The following is a 20,053-nucleotide window of genomic DNA, read 5'->3' as shown; positions in this document are numbered from 1 at the left end:
AGCTCTTCGAGCTTTATCTTTGAGAGCATTCACTGCCAAACTGAAACTCCCCGATGCAGTGATGATCAGGCCGAGGTAAATATACTGCATCGTGTGCTGCCTAGACTGAACTGGTATCTGTGTTCAGCCAGCATTCATTATAAAACACTCGTGATTTTAGGCCAAATACATGCTGAAAAGAATCATTTACTGTCATCTGGATGCGAGTCACTATTCTCTCCGCCATCTCTGATGAAATCGTCCATGTTTTCTCTGCATTAGCACTGTTTTGAATGTATTACTAATCTAATGCATTCCCTTACTGGATCCTTGAACTTTCCAGAAGTTTACCAGTTTCAAATGACCTTCTGGGTAGTGTTCTTTATAGTGTCATTTCTAATCACCCAGACACTGAAACTTTGACTCAGTATCTGCAACATGTCAGAAGTGCCGATACACATGAAAAAGTGCCAGTATGCGAAATAATAAAATATTGAAGTGGTGCATACCGGTGCGTACCGGCCCGATTCAAGCACTGGTCAGAAAGCAGTGTGACAGTATGACAGTGTATCGACTGAAGGAGGATGGGTCCATGTCAGTGATGGCATAGTCAACTACACTAGCTCCAAGACCTGAACAACATGTGAACCTCCCTAAAGAGTCCCCTCTGCTTTTGCCAGTCGTGAACCTGCTGGTTTGGGGTGAAGAGCGGGTCACTGAATAGATACTACACTCTTAGAAAAGATCTGTTAAAAATGACACAACCTAAGTTAAATTTTATGTCCTGGGACAACGTTTTTTGTGTTAATTGATGATTTTAACACAGTAAATGTGTCAGAAAGGTTATCACAAAGATGTGTAAACGTATAATTTAACACATTATGTGCTGTCCTTCACTACATACATTATGTTAAAAAACATTCATGAAATTCTAAACAAAATGTTCGCATTTGACAAAATGAATGGAAAAATCATTGGTTGTTTAGCTTATTGTCAAAATATTTATTATGATGAAATATCAACAATTACATTCATAGAACTGCAGAATATATATATATATATATATATATATATATATATATATATATATATATATATATATATATATACAGATTTAAGCAGTCAAAAGGGAAATGCCCAACACGGGACAAAACAGTTCTTTTCATCTCATTAGATAACATGACACATTACCCCACCTTCATAATCTTTTCACTTTTGATGTACACTGGTGGCCAAAGTGTTCTGAAAGAAGTCTCTTTAATGTTTAAAAAACATTTCTTATTATCAATGTCTGTACTCCTCCATCTTTTCCGCAGCATAAGAGTAAAAGTCATTATCAAAATAGCCTTTTAAAAGCCTACACAATGTTTTTGTCCACCTTCGGGAATAAATGAACTTCTCCGAAGACTGGCTCCTGATCAGAACATGACTGACAACATCAGAATGTTCCCTGGTCTGTATGCGTGTCTACAAACACAAATGTACTCAGTCCTTCAGTGGAGATCCCAACACTATATTAAAACAGAGATAGAGGAGAAAATTCCACATTAGTGTCAATTTATTTTTAACCTACATTTTTAAACCTTTTAAACCATTTTTTTTCTAACATAAGAATATATATTTGTAAGTAACAGCTTGTCAGTAACATATACGAACATTTCAGCTGAACTGTAAACTAAATTATGCCAGATTTAATTTTAATACTTACATATCCTAAATTCTGTCCAAAAATACTGAGATCCATACAGAGAAAGACTCCAGTTGAGGATTTAGCCTTCAGCTTGTCTGCAGTGAAGGGGTAGCTGTTTGAGACAAAAACACACTAAGACACATGCAAGCAATCACTATGTGATGATCTTTCTCCTTCCTACAGTAGTTAACCAACCTCTGCGCTGATATTAGGTACCTTCCTGGTCATAAGGAAGTCAATATAAACTAACGAATGCTTGATTTGGTATGAATGAATGATTTAGTGTGTTTTATTGCGGTGCTTACCTGAATGGTGAACGTAGAAAATGGTCCATCTTCTGATTGATTCAGTTGCTGTGTAATAAACATAATGTAAGACATCACTTATTTGATATAATGTAAGCAAATTTAGATTGTAAGATAATGTTACCTGGTCTGCACCAGTGGCTGAGCACTTATAACATACTGCTAATCATTTCAGCAAATGTCAATTACGTAAGTTATAAAATGTGCATTTTCTAATGTATCATCTGTAGCCTGTGTAACTGTAACTATTTCAGCAGCACGGGTAATTTGAAACAAGTAGCCTCTTGCATTGTTCACAATTGACTGAACTATTCACACTGAATGTTGCGTTATGTTTCAGATTAAACCCAATGTTCTCATTACATATTACAATAATCTTGTATTTTGAAACAGGGATTACACTCTAAAAAATCTTGGACCCCCCCCCCCCTTTTTTACCCAAATGCTGGGATGAGAACCAATTTTTTGGGTTATTTTTCGGTGTTTGGGTAGTTTTTGTGTTACTCAGATCATGAGTAACAGTCTTCCTACTTTCACACCGTCAGCTTTTGGGATTGACAACCACATTTACTTACAGGTGTGAGTCTCAAAGTGTCACATTCACACAGCAACTTACAGTAGCTTCTTGAATACTGTCTGTATGAACGTGCAACTGAAGTCAAGCCCATAATTTCTTACCAGTAACCATAGCGACAATGACCAAAGTATAACAAAGATGGTGACGCAAATGGAACTGAAAGTATTGTCACTTTCTGACACTACAAGAGTCCAGTTAAGCCACAAATTCATCTGTCAAATCTCTGTTAATATTTTATATTTGGGTGGAGAGCGGAGCAATGAGTCGCGTGCAGAACATGGCTCCGGTGGAGAAGACTGGATCTAAAACTTTAAGATTTAACAGAGTTCATTTTTTATTTTTTGTTTGTTAGTGGAGCATTTGATGAAAACACGCAACACATGGTAAACATGCATTTGTGCAGCAGAGCGGCTCTTTCTCACACTGTATGATGTGACAGACAACTAGCTGTCCAGTCCTGTTCCGTTCACACAGCGCAGGTTTTCCGAGAATGTGGTTGTACCTGAAAATAACCGTTCTTTGTGTGAACATAACCGTATTATTTAATAATTTAGGTATTTAGAGGGTCTGCTGCTGTGTGAACGTGGCCAGAAGAGACTGGTCAATTACACGTGAAATAATGTTGAATTTTTACTTCTAATGTTTGTTAAAAGAGTTATAAATATAGTCGATATGTATAGTCTTAAAAACTATATAAAAAATGCTGTAAATGATATACCGTCATGGCCAAAAATATCGGCACCCTTGGTAAATATGTTCAAAGAAGGCTGTGAAAATTAATCTGCATTATTAATCCTTTTGATCTTTTATTTAAAGAAATTCACAAAAATCTAACCTTTCATTGGATAATAAGAATTTAAAATGGGGGCAAATATCATTATGAAATTAATGTTTTTCTCAAATACATGTTGGACACAATTATTGGCACCCCTAGAAATTCTTATGAGTAAAATATCTCAGAAGTATATTCCCATTCATATTCACAATTTTGAGCACTCCAGGGTGATTATGAACATAAAATTATCCATCCATATAAATATGAGGGAAAACAAAGCCCAAATTCTCTTAATCATCCATCAAAATGAGAAAAACCAAAGAATATATTTCTGATGTACAGTAAAAGATAATTGAGCTTCACAAATTAGTGAAGTGGCTTTAAGAAAAGAGCTAGAGCAGTGAAAATTCCCATTTCCACCATCCGGGCAATAATTAAGAATTTCCAATCAACATAAAATGTTATAATTCTGCGTGGAAGAGGACGTGTGTCTATATCATCCTAATGCACGGTGAGGAGGAGAGTTTGAGAGGCTAAAGACTCTCCAAGGACAACAGCTGGAGAATTGCAGAAAAAAGTTGAGTCTTGGGGTCAGAAAACCTTAAAAAAAATTTGTCAAACAGCACCTACATCACCACATGTTGTTTGGGAGGGTTTCAAGAAAAATTATCCTAGCTCATCCAAAAACAAACTCCAGCATATTCAGTTATCAGACACGACTGGAACTTTAAATGGGACTGGCTTCTATGATCAGATGAAACTAAAAAATGAGCTTTTTAGCAGCAAAGACTCAAGATGGGTTTGGTGAAAACAGGGATAAAAAGTACCCCATGTGTACAATGAAATATACTGCTGTATTTTTGATGTTGTGGGCCTATATTTCTGCTGGAGATCCTGGACATCTTGTTTAGATACATGGCATCATGGATTCTATCAAATACCAACAGATAAAAAAAAAAAAAAACACTAAGTGACTGACTCTTATAATGGGCAATATTTGGATCTTCCAACCATACAATAATCCAAACACAAACCTCAAAAACAACACAAAGATGGGTCACTGAGCACAAAACCAAGCTTCTGCTATAGCCATTCCAGTCCTCTGACCTGAACCCTACAGAAAAAGAGTGTGGTGAACTGAAGAGGAGAAGCACCAACATGGAGCTGGGAATCTGAAGGGTCTGAAGTGATTCTGGATGAAGGAATGGTCTCTGATCTCTTGTCAGGTGTTCTCTAACCTCATCAGGCATTATAGGAGAAAATTTAGACCTGTTAAACTGGCAAATGGAGGTTTCACAAAGTATTGAATAAAAGGGTGCCATTCATTGTGGCCAGTGTGTATTAGAGAAAAACATTTATTTCATAATGATATTTCCCCCCATTTTAAATTCTTATTATCCAATGAAAGGTTAGATGTTTGTAATTTTTTTTTTTTAAATAAAAGATCAAAAGGATTAACAATGCAGATTAATTTTCACAGCCTTCTTTGGTCATATTTACCAAGGGTGCCGATATTTTCGGCCATAACTGTAAATAAAGGAAAATAAATGAAGTTATCATGCAAAACAGTTTGTATGGAGTATTTGACACAAGTTTAGAGGATTTAAGTTAATCTGTAAACATTATTTCATATAAAGTAAAACCTTAGCTAGTATAATAGTAAAAATGAATCCGCCCATTAGCTGGGTTAAATAACCCAATTTTCTGTGTAAAATGAACCCAACGTGTGTTCTGTCCTATATTTACCCAGCCCTTTGGTTAAACCCCAAATTGGGTTGTTTTTAACCCAGTGTTTTTTGTTTTTTTGTGTGTGTGTAGGTAGACGGAAAATGTGTAACTGTAACTTAATCAGTTTGGATTTTTGTACTAAGAGTTTTGAAAATGTAGGGGAGACGAGGAATGCTTGTAACATTTTTGCCATTTTCTATCTGTACCTTGTAGTTCTTTAAGCTGTTGCATTCCAAGTGTGATACATACTAGTTACTAGTGCTATTACGTGACGCAGGTGTTTTATTTGCAGCACAAACAGAAAATTAATGATTTCGTTTCAAACATGAGGAGTGAAATGTTACAATTCACCCATAGTCCAAGTTAGTTGCAACATAGCATGGGAACGGGATTATGACCAAAAAAATTGATTTATTTATTTTTTTTTAACACTGACTTTTCAACATAATTGAAAAGTGCGTGTGTGTGTGTGTGTGTGTGTGTGTGTGTGTGTGTGTGTGTGTGTGCGTGCGCAAGCAGGTTTCTGTCAATGTAATGGCAGTTGCCTATTATAAGGGTGTAGTTGAACACTTGAACATTGTGTATGTTTGTGTGTGAGCATGTTTGTTACTGTCAGGTATAATTAAAAATGCTGAGAGACATCACTCAGTTTGTCATTCTCTTCCAAGACTTAGCCATACTGAAATTCAAATAATACTAATACAACTCAAATTTGCTTGGGGTAGTTTGCAAAATGTTTCATTGATGTTACATTGATAGCATGGGAATGGGATTATGACCAAAAAATGGATTTTGAAGTGTTTTTTTTTTTTTCAACACTGACTTTTCAACATAATTGAAAAGTGTGTGTGTGTGTGTGTGTGCGCAAGCAGGTTTCTGTCAATGTAATGGCAGTTGCCTATTATAAGGGTGTAGTTGAACACTTGAACATTGTGTATGTTTGTGAGCATGTTTGTTACTGTCAGGTATAATTAAAAATGCTGAGAGACATCACTCAGTTTGTCATTCTCTTCCAAGACTTAGCCATACTGAAATTCAAATAATACTAATACAACTCAAATTTGCTTGGGCTAGGTAGCAAAATGTTTCATTGATGTTACAACTGACATTAAATCAGACTAACTGAAATAAACCTGGCTTATTTGGTAAACCTGTTTTATGAAACAGGCCCCAGGTCATTCATTTTGTTAGGTGGATATTGATCCCTGCCATTAAAATAGCTTTAACAAAATGCGTTAGTCACCTATAGGAATTACAGCGAATTTAAGAACAGTTTGATCATTTCTGCTAAAAGAAAAACAATAAATCAGTAGGTCAAAAATCCTGAAACTTAATTATTAAACACTGCTTTCATTGTTAGAAGGTACATGTGAAAACCATGTAAGCCTAAAATAGAATATATATGAAATAATGTAACTACTGAAAGGCAGTAAAATGATGAAGGTATCTTTATTGAAAAGCAAACAAATCTCGCATAAAAAGGTCAGCGGACAAAGAAATCGGGGAGGAAATAAAACCAACATTTATCACATTTCAACAGGAAAGACTAGGGCAGGGTTTGGGATTGAATGTTGTTTTCAAGAAAGAAGGACATTTTAAAAGCGTCCGGAGCGTTCTCTATCTCTTGACCTCCGTCTCTCTCGTTCTCTTCCTCCTCCTCCTCCTCCACCTCCTCCTCCTCCTCCTCCTCTATTGCGTTCCCTTGAGCGAGAACGACGTTCACGGGAACGTGAACGGGAGCGATGCCTGTGTAGAACAGAGAACAAGCTTACTAACCCATCCAAAACCAGTCCATTTATACAGTACCTTTCAAATGTTTGGAAGCAGTAAATTTCCTTTAGAACTTTCTATTCAGAGAATCCTGAACATCACAGTTTCCACAAAATATAAACTCTTTTGAAAAATTCCAATAATAGCAGGGCTCAATGATAAGGATCTTTTTACTGGCCCAGTGTTTTACTTGCCCTGCCACAAAAAAAATAAAATGAAATAATAATAAAATAAAATAGTTTATATTGTTTTTGACCCATGTTATCATGTATTCTAATAAATGAGCATATATGATACCAAAATTTTTTATTAAAAATCGGTTAAAAACAGTTCATTCTTACAATTCTCAATTCCAATTCCACAGCACAAACTACTAGCCTAAGGGCCGTTTCACAGTCAACGCATCTGTACGCATACGCGTCCCCAAGGCTACGCATCGTTACGCTTCGGCCGCCATTATGCGTCGGTGCGTAGCCAAAATGTGTCGTCCTAGTTTTTGATACGCGATGTGCCGATGCACGCAATACTATGCGTTGTCGGTGGGGGCGATATTGCAAGTATTGTACATTAATTCAAGTATATTATGTTTACAGAAGAAGAAGGTTTAAATACAATGACGGGCGAAGAGGAAAAATTATGCGAGCTTATACGCATAACATACCACCGCCTATCTCTGCACTGCCTTTGTTGCCGCCGATGTAAAATCAGCAATAGAATGCACTCCTCTTCAGTTGTCATTGTGATCTGAATATCACGCCACCCGACTCTACTAATATCACCCGACTCTACTACCACCTGTTGCGTGAGCGGTGTATTGCATACACGCATCGCCCGTGACGCTTGCGTCCACTGTTTAGACTATGAAAAGGAGTGCGTCGTTCACGTCGCTCGCATTGCTTGCTCGCGTTGACTATGTATCGGCCCTAACAAATATGAAGTTAAAAGATGATTAAAGACAAGTGAACAGACGGTAAGTAAGAACAAATGAACAAATTACAAGCAATAGCACATAAATAGAACAAACCACTATGCTTTAGGTATGTATGTGTTCAGATACTGTGTGTTTTTATTATTATTATTATTATTATTATTATTATTATTAACATTAACATTAACATTAAGGACTTTAAGAGACAATGCATGGATCAAATATAATGATACACACCCGACTTTTTGCTCAGCTGTTTAAGTTCACTTAAGACATAACCGACCGTTTCCGAGGATACTCGCCAAGATGGGTATTTTGACATACTTTTGTATGCATTTGTCCATTCAAGCACAAGAAACACAAGAAGTTGTGGCCTAGTGGTTAGAGAGTTTGACTCCTAACCCTAAGTTTGTGGGTTAGAGTCTCGGGCCGGCAATACCACCATAAATGGCTGCCCACTTCTCCGGGTGTGTGTTCACGGTGTGTGTGTTCACTGCTGTGTGTGTGCACTTTGGATGGGTTAAATGCAGAGCACAAATTCTGAGTATGGGTCACCATACTTGGCTGTATGTCACGTCACTTTTTTTAAAAAAGAAGATGCGAAAAGAAACACAAATACGAGGCCTGGACGATGCCTAAGACGCGACTCTATATGTGTGCGCTGTGCACACAGAACACGCTGAATGAAGCTGCTATTCTTCTCTTCTTGCACTTGAATGCTTTAAAATCTCTTGAATGTTCAAATTGGTAAGGCTTAGAATACGTGCATATAACTAAACATTTGTGACAATGCAGCAGTTGCCCAATCGGGCCAGTGACGAATCTGTCAACTGTCCGAACGTCTTTCACGCTGGCCCCAGGCCATCAGGCACTCCTTATTGTCAAGCCCTGAATAGGAAATGTTTCTTGAGCAGCAAATCAGCATATCAGAATGATTTCTGAAGTGTCATGTGATACTGAAGACTGGAGCAATGATGCTGAAAATCTAGCTTTGCATCACATGAATAAATTACATTTTAAAATAGAAAAAAGTTATTTTAAATTCTAATATTATTTCACAATATTTACTGTATTGTATTTTTTTGTGTAATGATATTATATGTATTATTTGTTATTCTTTTTGTTTTTTATGAGTTTTAAATCAGACAGACCTCTTCCTCCTGCGGCCATACAGTTCTCTTCGGAGTTCCCTTGAGATTGGCTTCAGGTGTTTGAGGTTGCTGATGGAGTGCACTCTCTGCAGAAACACACAAGTACTGCAGTCAGTCACAGTGAAGCCAGTGGAAAGAGTTTAAGGAAACACAACACTATTTCAGTACACACCTTCACCTGAATCAACATATCATGTGCAACGGGACAGTTGCTCAGGCTTAGGCACCAGATATCAGTAAACATCAATTTGAAGAGGGACAAGAGGTAAACATTTATCTGTGGGAATGCAGCATTAGAGTGTGCGGGAAGGGAAGCTGATGCTTATTCAGTCACTTACCCCATTTCATACTGTCGACAACAGGCCTCTCTGAAATCAGTGACGAGGGGGGCTGATGCCTCCCTGAAATCGGACAGGTGACTCTCTGAAATCAGTGACAGCTGGCCATTAAACCAGCGGTTATTCAAATTAATCACCGCTTTCTCTGCATCTTCTTCACGGCGGAACTACACAAAAAAAGAGCAAAGTTTTAGTTGTTTCTCTGCACTAAGGGGTGTTCTTAAGCACAAAGATGCATTTAACCACGATAAAACAGCCTCAAGTTGAGGCAAAACTAAAAAGATAACAAAAACAAATTTCCACAAATTACTTTTAATAATAATAATAATATCATATCATATAGGTATGAGTTGCCAAAAAATAAAGTACCAAGTTACACCAGCTATAACAAAATAGCATACATAACTTAAAATGTCGAGATACATTTAACTGTTGAATCACAAATTCTGAGTTTGAACTTTATTACAAATTCAAATTAGTAAATTAGATTAACAAGTTATTATCACAATGTAAATAAATACACTGCAAATTCTCTTACCTTCACATAGACATTTCCCACCAAGTGATCTCCTAAATTATCACACACATTCATCTCCTCAACTTCTCCATATTTCTCCTCCATTTCAGTGAAGACCTCCTGCAAACAATGAATTTAAAGCCATAGTGGAGCGTGAAATCTGCAATTTGTGATTTTTAGCTTAAAAACACAACTGATGCAACTAACAGGGCCAGACTGTATCGTCTCTATCTGTCCCATCATTCAGAAAGAATAGCTATCATAAGACACACACCACCATTCAAATGTTTGGAGTTGGGAGGATATTTCGGTGTTTTTGAAAGAAGTCTCATAGGCTCACTAAGGCTGCAATAACTTAGAGTTAATACGGTGAAATATTACTATTTAAATTTGAATATATTTTTAAATGTTTAGTCCTGTGATGCAAAGCTGAATTTTCAGCATCACTGCTCCAGTCTTCAGCATCTACTCCAATCATAGAAATATTCTGTAGCAATTAAAGAAAATTTCAAGTTCCTAAGAAAAAATTAAAAAAAGAGCCAAAACGTTTGAATGGTAGGGCCGAGGTTATAGCCACAGTAGTCATTTCTGACATCACGATTGCCTGAAAGAAAATTTACTCTACACAGCAATACCTAGCAGGGATGGAAATTAGCACCCGCCACCAGCCAAATGCGGGTGATTTTGTGTTTTGGCGGGTAAACTCGCTTCAACTACCGGCCACCGTGGCGGGTTAATAAAAATAGCATACTGTTTCACCCGGCCGGTGGACAAAAAAATTAATTTCCATCCCTGGTGTGTGTACAACACGCAATAAAGTGTAATATCATCCGAAGCAGCTCCGTGGAGAAAGGCGGTGTAAACCGGGCTCGAAAGAGCGGCGTTGTTCCCAGTACAGTGTTTGCTGCTGAAGTTAGTGCCGCTGGCGGAGTGATATATTTGTTGGTTATTTACAGTACGTTTTATAGCACGCACTCATGATATACAAGATCGCGTGAAGAGTTGAATTTGTTATAGCGCACAAATTTCCGCATACTGTCACGTCTCTGTAAAACCCCGGCAAGTTAATTCTCCTCCAGCATTATGCACAGTTTGTGTTTACCTTATTGTTTTTAACGGCATAATAAGCAAACTAACAAACAGTATTATCGGCCGCGTGTCTAATAACTGCTGTCCTGGGGATGCATTTTATTTCCAGTCTTCAAGTACTTTTTCAGAAGTTAGCTCTGTGGCTACTAAGTTGTTACGCTGTTCATTTTTGTTTGTAGAAACAACATTGTATCGCTACACATGTTTGACAGCTCTGGCGTGATGAGACGCGTAAAAACGATGTATTAAAAACGCCGTGCATTCGTTTGTCGACGGCGTAAAAGTTTGCGAGCCGAGATTTCTTTCAGTGATACAGTGATGAACAGGGGACTTTTCCCCAAGTGTTCCCTCAACCACAAAAAAACAAAAACAAAACACTTATACTGGTGAATCCTTTCCTTTGGAATTAAATACAACATTATTAATGCGTACGAGAACTGTTTAGAATGTCGCAAAATTGTTTCTGTGCATTAAAAAAGTTGAGTGCAGTGTATCATCCGGTTGGGCTCCGGAGTTGAGAGAATGAGCTACTTCAGCAAGAGCCGGCTGTTTCAAAACCTAGTAAGCTGCCTAGAAAGGCAGCATTTTTGAGCATCACTGAAAGAGAAAATATCAGTATTTCATTGAGACTTGAGATTAAGTATTGTATTGTAGATCTTGTAGTATTAATTTTCACATGCAGTTACACATTGTCGGTTAAAAACAAGAAAGTGGCTGGTAAAATCATTGAGTGGCTGGTAGATTTTGAAGTGGCTGGTGGACAAAAAAGTTAATTTCCATCCCTGATACCTAGCCTATGAAATAATATAGAAGATGCATACTAGAAATGTCCATGCTTTGAACTCTGAACTCACACAATTTTGAAACCCCCTAATACTCCCATTGTTTCTCTGATTGTGTGTAATGGCTTGAATCATAGTTATATTAATGTTTTTTTGTACACGACCCTTCTTCTTCACCGTTCCCCCAGTCCACCTACCTCAAAGAACTCATCATAGTGTTCCTGCATCTCCACGTCACTGACAGCATCTGGTAAAAGAGAGAAGACACAGGCGGTCAGTAACGAGACGGTGGCTCCCGGACGCTGTTTGTTTCTGTGAGCGTGTATAGCCTGACTTCCAGCTGTGCGTGTGAGCGAGACTCACTTATGCCATCCGCAGACTGAGCGGTGTTCTGTGGGTTCCGGTAAATGTTCAGCAGAGCGATGGTCTGAAACACAAATCACACGCGAATTACAACGCAGAACTGCATCGGAGCACCACTGGTGTAAAAGCCGGCCAATACCTGACTGAAGGTGGGCTTGTTGTGGAGTCTCGAGCATCGGTCTCCATGGCGACATGCTCCAATTTTAAAGTAGAAAGAGCAGTTAACCCTGTTGAAGACAAGAGAGGTTCAAAACACACACACTTGCTCTGACTGTTCACACACACACACAAACACACACGCTCGTTTGTTTTGATTTCTGTTCACACGACTATTCCTTTCCCCCATATTATAACACAAAATAGCGAAAACTCAAACGCAGATTAATAAACCTACAATGAGACACAGAGACGATGGGATTTTGCAGTGAACCGATCGAGCAACACAATGAATGAAACGCCATGGAGCCAGGACGAGGCTGAGGCTAAACTACTAAAAATATCAATAATAAAAGATTATAATATAATGATTGTTCAGCATATGAAAGCTCCGCACTGTGATGCAAGTATTTAGTAGTGTTATTGTTTCGCTAAACGCGAGGATGGCGAACAGGTCGGATGGTGAAGCCCAGACGAGGCACGAGAGAGAAAATACTAATAATCTCACATTCCACCCATTATCATCGGTTTGTAACGATGCTTACGATTGCTGTGAATAATCGAATGAAAGCAATATCTAATGGATATTTCAATTACTTACTTGTCTTTTTCTGTTCCGAAAATCGACGCCAAGTATTCGGCCATTTTGAAAAAAAGAAAGACGGTGGGAGGCTTTTCTTCTGCTGGAGAATCAAGAGCGCGGAGACGCTGAACGCGAGGGAGCGAGTGCTGCCCCCTAGTGCGGCGACGCGCGAACAGCAGGGCTAATACAAAGGACGGAAATCACGTCAGGCGCGGATATATAACCGACTCGGGTGTTTCTCAAATGGAAGGCTGCGTCCTTCCTAGTTCAAGTCCAGTGTTGCCATCTTAGCGACTTTTTTTTCCCCAAATCTAGCGACTCTCTTGGACAAGCCTTATTTAGTCTCTGAGACTCTCCGGTAACGTCACTGCCGCACGAGCGCGCGCTCTCTCTTTCCCAGCGCGCGCGCACCCCTTTCTCTGCATCTGCTCTGTTAAGCAGAGAGGAGCAGCACTTTCAGTTTAAAAATAAATAAATAAATAGGCTAAGATATTCTGTTGCTTCTAACTCTATTTTACATGCAAGTCAAGCCGAAATCCCAGCACAGCCATTGTCTTAATCGTATATGTGTTTGATTTCATTAGACTAGGAATTTAGTGCAGATTAATATCTTTGAGAGCTGGTTATGTAGTCTTCATGGACCGCGTTTCAGTCATTATAATATTCATTCCGTTGTCTGACACCACGAACATTTAAATATATTAATAAAACAGTTTTACTGAGCAGTTTATTACGCCATCTAGTGACATTTAGCGACTCTTCAGGCGGGGTTTAGATGCTTTGCATTGAAAGAAGTTGGCGACACTGGTTCAGTCTTTCAGGGGCCTGTAGGCTGGAGTCATCCTCGGCATTAAACGCTAGGATGAGAGTCTAGTAAGTGCACTAGAGTGTACTTTGCATTACAAATCATTATATTATTTGGCTTTCTATTAATGCAATACAGTAGCTAAATCACAGCTGCCTACAGTCTCCCGGTGGCTTACATTATTGGCAGTTTAGCTTTTGGTGAGTAATTTACACCAATAATAATAATAATAACATCTATGCTTTCATGTCTGAAACCATTATTTTAGTCTTACATTTCATAATAGATTCAGATAAGCTCAGTACTGAATAATTTTTCATCCTATGCATCCTTCAAATCCAGCTGAATGAAGCACGCGAAGCGAAGGCTGCCTTCCAAGAATCTGGAGATTTTTCTGTTTTGTGGCTATCGTTAAGAAAATGATTTTTGTACCCTTTTTGCTGTTTTTGTTAAATAAATTCTTCTAAGTTAATTTAAGAACGCGTCTTACTGGGTTCGACAACCTTCTGTGGGTCAGTGGTGGAAATTAAAGGGTTACTCCACCCCAAAATGTAAATTTTGTCATTAATCACTTACCCCCATGTCGTTCCAAACCCATAAGAGCTTCGTTTGTCTTCGGAACACAATTTAAGATATTTTGGATGAAAACAGGGAGGCTTGAGACTGTCCCATAGACTGCCAAATAAATAACAGTGTCAAGGTCCAGGAAAGTATGAAAGACATCGTCAGAATACTCCATCTGCCATCAGTGATTCAACCGTAACGTTAAGAAGTGATGAGAATACAAACATCTGAGAGTCCGAACAAAGCTTTTACGGGTTTGGAACGACATGGGGATAAGTGATTGATGGCAAAATTTTTATTTTGGGGTGGAGTAATCCTTTAACTTCTAAAAACATGGCTCATCATCTTATCCATTTCAAAGTCATCCACAGAGCATACATAACTCCTCACAATAGGTTTAAAATGAAACTGCAATCGACCAGTAACTGTCCTATCTGTTACACTGTATCATCAGGTACTTTTCTTCACATGTTTTGGGAATGTCCAATTGTTGTCAACCTATGGACTGTTTTATCAGTTTTATGTGATTTCTGTTTTATCCTTTTTACTACAGCTTGATTGCATGTCTAATCCAGGTTTATGTCTTCTCAGTGACAATTCTAACTCCTGTAAGTTCATTAAAGAAGAGAATGTTGTTTGCTGGTTTTACAGCTGCAAAGAAGACAATAATACAAAACTTGTTTACTCAGCACGTGTGTGCAAAAACATTTTGGATTCATAGCCTCCTTGGGATAGTGGCCTGTGAATGTACAACGGCACAAATTAATAGAGCTAAACCTGCATGGCACTATTGATGCATGGATAATGTTCAATGCTTCTGACATTTTGGACTATGTAAAAGATTGACCATGTATTTTTTTTCTTCTCTCTTTCAAATTGTAAATTATTATTAATATGTCTGTTGCTCACCCTTCCCTGTTTGTTTGTTTGTTGGTTTGGATGGATGTTGTTTTGTTAATATAAAAAATAAAAAGTTGATCACAAAAAAAGAAAGAAAGAAATACTGTGATTAAATAATAATAAAATAAACCTATGTTTTCTATTCTGCCATAAAGGAATAGTTCCCCCCAAAATTAAAATTTGCTGAAAATTTACTCACCCTCAGGTCATCCAAGATGTAGATTTAGTTTGTTTGTTCATCAGAACATATCTGGAGAAATTTAGCATTGCATCACTTGTTCCACTTGCTCACCAGTGGATCCTCTGCAGTGAATGGGTGCCGTCAGAATGAGAGTCCAAACAGCTGATAAAAACATCACAATAATCCACCAGTAGTTGACACAACTCCAGTACATCAGTGAATATCGTGTGAAGTGAAAATCTGCATGTTTGCAATAAACAACTCACGAATAAGACATTTTTTAAATTATTTTAAACCGTTGCTTCTGGCTAAAATAGGCCTATGAGTCTTCTTTCCATAATATTGCTTTCTCCAGAGAAAAGCAATGTGTATGTAATAAATAAATTCATTATTAAGATGTTTTAACGTCAAACTATTGCTTTTGCCTAAAATACAAATCTGTAAACCATAATATGTTTCTCCAATATGTGAAAGGAAAATGTCAGAGGTGTTTGGGACAAACATTAAAACAAAAGTACTAAGGTCAAAAAAGTGTATTTTTTAAAAAAATAATTTTAATAGCAATATATATATATATATTTTAAAGTAATCAATACCAAAAATAAAATAATGTGAATAGATTGTCAGTATCCGAGTGCGAGTGTCGATGTGCCCATCTTTCCCTCAGTGAAACAGGAAGTCATGGCTTACCATGTTCCCAATCCCTCATATATTAAAGTAATCAATACCAAATAAAATAATAAATACATCAGTTATTGTACTCTTTGCTCATTAGGCAAAAACAAAGCAATTAAATTTTATGTTTTTCTGTAAAGTTGCTTTGTAATGATTGGTATCGTAAAAAGCGCTATATAAATAAACTTGAAAAAATTGATCAGCCATATGAAGAAAGTATCTGTGGAAAGTGCCATTTCACTCTGGGAAAACATATCCATCCAGTGGTGTCCTCGCTAGTACGTTTACCTGTCCTGACCCAATGAGAAGTCCTCTGTCACCTCTAAGCACAAGGAGTGGCTTGCAGGGAACCCTCCAGCCCTCCAGGAACAGCCTTGGACACCTCTGCCATAGCTGAAGGAGCCATTTCACTGACGATGTTCCACTGTGTGTGAGGCACCTGAACAACTTCTGAGTGACCAGCATGAACATAAATGTGGTTGCATGAACATCAAGTCTTTTGCTTGAGTCTTCTGCTTATCATATTCATCTCCTGAGACAAAAAACTCATTGCACATTGGTCTCCATTAATACCTCAGCACCATTACACAGTGTGTGATCTTGTTGACATTGCAGAGTGTGTCCAGGGTTATTGTTCAAGACTACTAAGTCAATCTTGATAAAGACATCTGGAACATGACTGTTTCCAAGAACAGATGATGTGCCCTATGCACATAAACTATATACAGCTCTGTTCTCTTAAGGAAGTCATGACCTAAATTTACATGCATGCAAAATGGGGTTTACACGACAAACAATTCAATGTAATACAAATAAATAAATAAAAAATTGTTGTGCAACAACCATGAAGCACTTGTACTTAAATTATTTAAAAGAAAGCATTTATCTTATACTAAACTTCAAACACTTATTTAATCCCTTTCTAATGTGTTTGGAAAACTTGCTACATATACAGTGATGGATTTGAAGATAAATTCATTCTTAGTAATCCTTGATCTTCTGAAATGTAATTATTACTATTTAAAGTATAGTTTCAATATCAGGACAAATATAACATTTATCATTTTTCATAAAATAAAACTGAAAACATCTGAAGACAAAGTTGATACCTAAATGAGACATATAAGAGAATCAGCGCTACCCTGAGCTTAGAGTAACCTGTGTCAGAACTTCGAGTCTGGTTGAAAGAACTTTCCTGCTCCTGTTCTCCTCCCATTTCTCACATGGGCCCTGTCTCTCCTCCTACCCTCTTACAAACAAAACAAAACAAAAAAGCCTATGTGCAATAAAATATTTTTATAATAGTGTCTTAAAAGAGATTACAACAAGACAATAAAGAGATCTCTTATCTTTCTCACACCATGTTTCAGTTTTGACTCCTTTTCTTTTAAACATTTCTCATATCTCATTTGTGTCTACTTGTATATTTCTCCTAAGGAATATTAGGAGAAACATCCAAAACACTAAAATGAGAGATATATGAGATTCACAACTAAATCTCCTGAGCTTAATATTTTTTGTTCCTCTTGGACAGCCTCAGCCAGGCAGTTGTTGCAGATGTCTATAACCTCTTTCATGCCATCAGGAGTAAGATTGTTTTAGTTTACAAAGACATGTACATCATGATCATGTTTCTGCAAAAAAGTGTATAAATTCTTTCATTTATTTTGGTCATATTTGAATTATTGTGTTTTATTGGTTGCATGTTGCACCTGTTAAGCAGCTGTTGCAGTTGAACACTTTCCGCTGTGTTGCAAGCATTATGACACCCAGGTCTGCTGGGAAAATCTCTTTATTAAAAGCCAGCTTCATAACTCTTCTAGTTCTAGAATTTATATTGGTGTATGTCTGTGCTTTAAATGATTACACTACAGTCAGATCTGTGGTCAGAGCATCAGTACAGTTTCGTTCTGTTCTGTCTGCTTAGCAACTCATATTTCCTGGTGCTATTTAGACACATGACCATTTAGATCTCTGTGGCCTGTTGGCTGGTGTCACAGATTGCTTAAGCTAAGTATAAGCGCACGACGAAGAAGAATAGTTTAACACAGCGTCTTTAATAAATCCACAGGGAAACTAAAAGAGGAAATGCAAAGCAAAAGCATATTCATATTAATAACCCACAACAGAGAGAACTAAAGGAGGAGAATTTATACCAACACAAGAACTAATGACTTTAACTGAACACAGGAAACCAGGTCAAAGGAACTAACTAAGGCAGGAGAACAGGAATAGAAGAAAACACAAACAAAACCGTGACAGCTGGCACTCCCAGAGAAGGACAGTTTCATTTGCTAACACTTGCATCACTACATTTTGTGGTTTTGCTGCAAGGGAAAAGGCCAAAGTTGTACCTCCCCTTGACACTAGGTAGCAGATCAATAAAATAAAATTGAAATAGACATATTGCCATAATATGGTCTGCTGGGAAAATCTCATTTATTTAAAAGCCAGCTTAGGGTTAGGAGTCGAAGTAGACATATTGCCTTAAGTTTGTGCTTACTGGGCATGTAAGTGTGCTTATTTGCACAAATATAAAACAAAGATGTTCTTTCTCCCCAGTTTGTTCATTTTTATTCCCTTTAGTTTTTAAAACTAATGAATGCTAATTCATCATGAGAGTATTCCTCGCCATTGAATTATATATCACAATGTGATCACGATATTAAATTATTTAAAAACAATATAAATTAAAACAATTTTATTACTCTTCTCTGGAAAGCCTCATGAGAAACTTGTCCGAAATGAACATTTCAAAGACCATACAGTAGACACACTTTTGATGTGGCCCTGCACCTGTAGTTGTATTGTCATGTGCATTGTGCACAACAAGCCAAACTGGAATCCAGCTAGGCACTGTTGCTGTAAACATTCAATGAACTGCATGCATGTACTGAGAGCAAAGGTCAAATCAATGCTCAGTGTGAAAATATTTGTGATTATGATATAGAATTGAATGCAATTTTATTTTTGGGCTGGTCATTTTCATCAATCATTTTAGAGATACTGAAAGATGTACAAGAGTGCGGTATATGTGTGCAGTTTGAATTAAGACCAAGGTAAAAGCCATATTTACTGAGACTGAAACTTTTAATAGCACTTGTGATAGAAATCCCCCTGTGCAAGTGATGTACCTGATGCACCTTAAGTTAAAATGGAGCGTCTACTGGCAACACTCACAAATTTTCCTCTTGTGTACATCTACAGGTGAACCCCTGGTGAGTTGGACGAACCTTTTGATCATCACTTGGGACTAAGATCTTTAGTGTTCCACTAATCTGCTAACAGACTCCAGACAATGCCTTTAAATATGCTTTGATCACGGGTGAGAGGACCTCATATAAATCACAGAGAATCGCCCTGACAAAAAGAGTACAACAGTTTATACAGAATGTGTCTGACAAAGAATATTTGGATTTTGATTACGTCTTGTCACTCGAATCATAGGGTTGTTATGGTTATTGTCCATATGGGGGTAATTATACCAAAAACTCTCTATGTTATATGAAAGCAATTATGTTCCCATTAACAAGACAATAAAAAAAAAAAGATGTGAATATATGGGAATTACTCCCTCTAGATATGAGTAACTGAACAGAATCAGATAAAATGAATATAGTACCCCGGCTGCTATCTATTCCAGGCCTTACCAGTTCAAATTACTCTGAAACAGTTCCATGATTGGGACAGAATCATTTCAAGATTTATTTGGAACAGTAAAAAAACATGGATTAAATTCATAACTTTACAATTAGCAAAAGAAAAAGGGGGAAGGTCCCTACCTTTCTTTCAAGACTATTAAAGTGTTGCTCAGTTGAGAAATTTGGTGCGATTCTAGCTATTTTTCAAAATGGAAACAACTAGAAATGTCTCAAAAACCAATCCCTATTCATAAAGTATATAATATAAAACTTAAAACAACTAGAAATGTCTCAAAAACCAATCCCTATTCAGTCACTTCTAGGTGATAATATACAGTTATTTAAACTAGAATTTAACATCAGGTGAGGATATTAGGTTGGATTGGTTTTGATGCACGATTTCTCCCTGACCAGCTAGATAAAATTTAAACTAGAATTTAACATCAGGTGAGGATATTAGGGTTCAATCATATAAGAGGGGGAAATTCTAGATTTTCAGAATTATAATATGACCTATTACCTGGAGAAACAGGATCTTCACAGATTTTTACAAGTT

General features: G+C 37.3%; 1 protein-coding gene across 1 annotated transcript; it reads right to left on the bottom strand.

Annotated features, from left to right (window-relative positions):
• Positions 1 to 6,484: 6,484 nt before the first annotated feature.
• Positions 6,485 to 13,063, bottom strand: LOC109054955 (splicing factor U2AF 35 kDa subunit-like protein). The gene is made up of 9 exons (XM_042763075.1): positions 12,750 to 13,063; positions 12,132 to 12,219; positions 11,993 to 12,056; positions 11,827 to 11,876; positions 9,780 to 9,878; positions 9,242 to 9,408; positions 9,076 to 9,121; positions 8,904 to 8,989; positions 6,485 to 6,800 (listed from the first exon to the last, which is right to left on the bottom strand). The coding sequence occupies exons 1-9, from the start codon at positions 12,791 to 12,793 to the stop codon at positions 6,650 to 6,652; spliced, it is 795 nt and encodes a 264-aa protein (XP_042619009.1). The 5' UTR covers positions 12,794 to 13,063; the 3' UTR covers positions 6,485 to 6,649.
• Positions 13,064 to 20,053: the final 6,990 nt, after the last annotated feature.

This window comes from Cyprinus carpio, chromosome A9, assembly GCF_018340385.1.
Source record: "Cyprinus carpio isolate SPL01 chromosome A9, ASM1834038v1, whole genome shotgun sequence".
In the NCBI taxonomy this organism is placed as follows: domain Eukaryota; kingdom Metazoa; phylum Chordata; class Actinopteri; order Cypriniformes; family Cyprinidae; genus Cyprinus; species Cyprinus carpio.
This window is presented reverse-complemented; position numbering and strand designations above follow the sequence as displayed.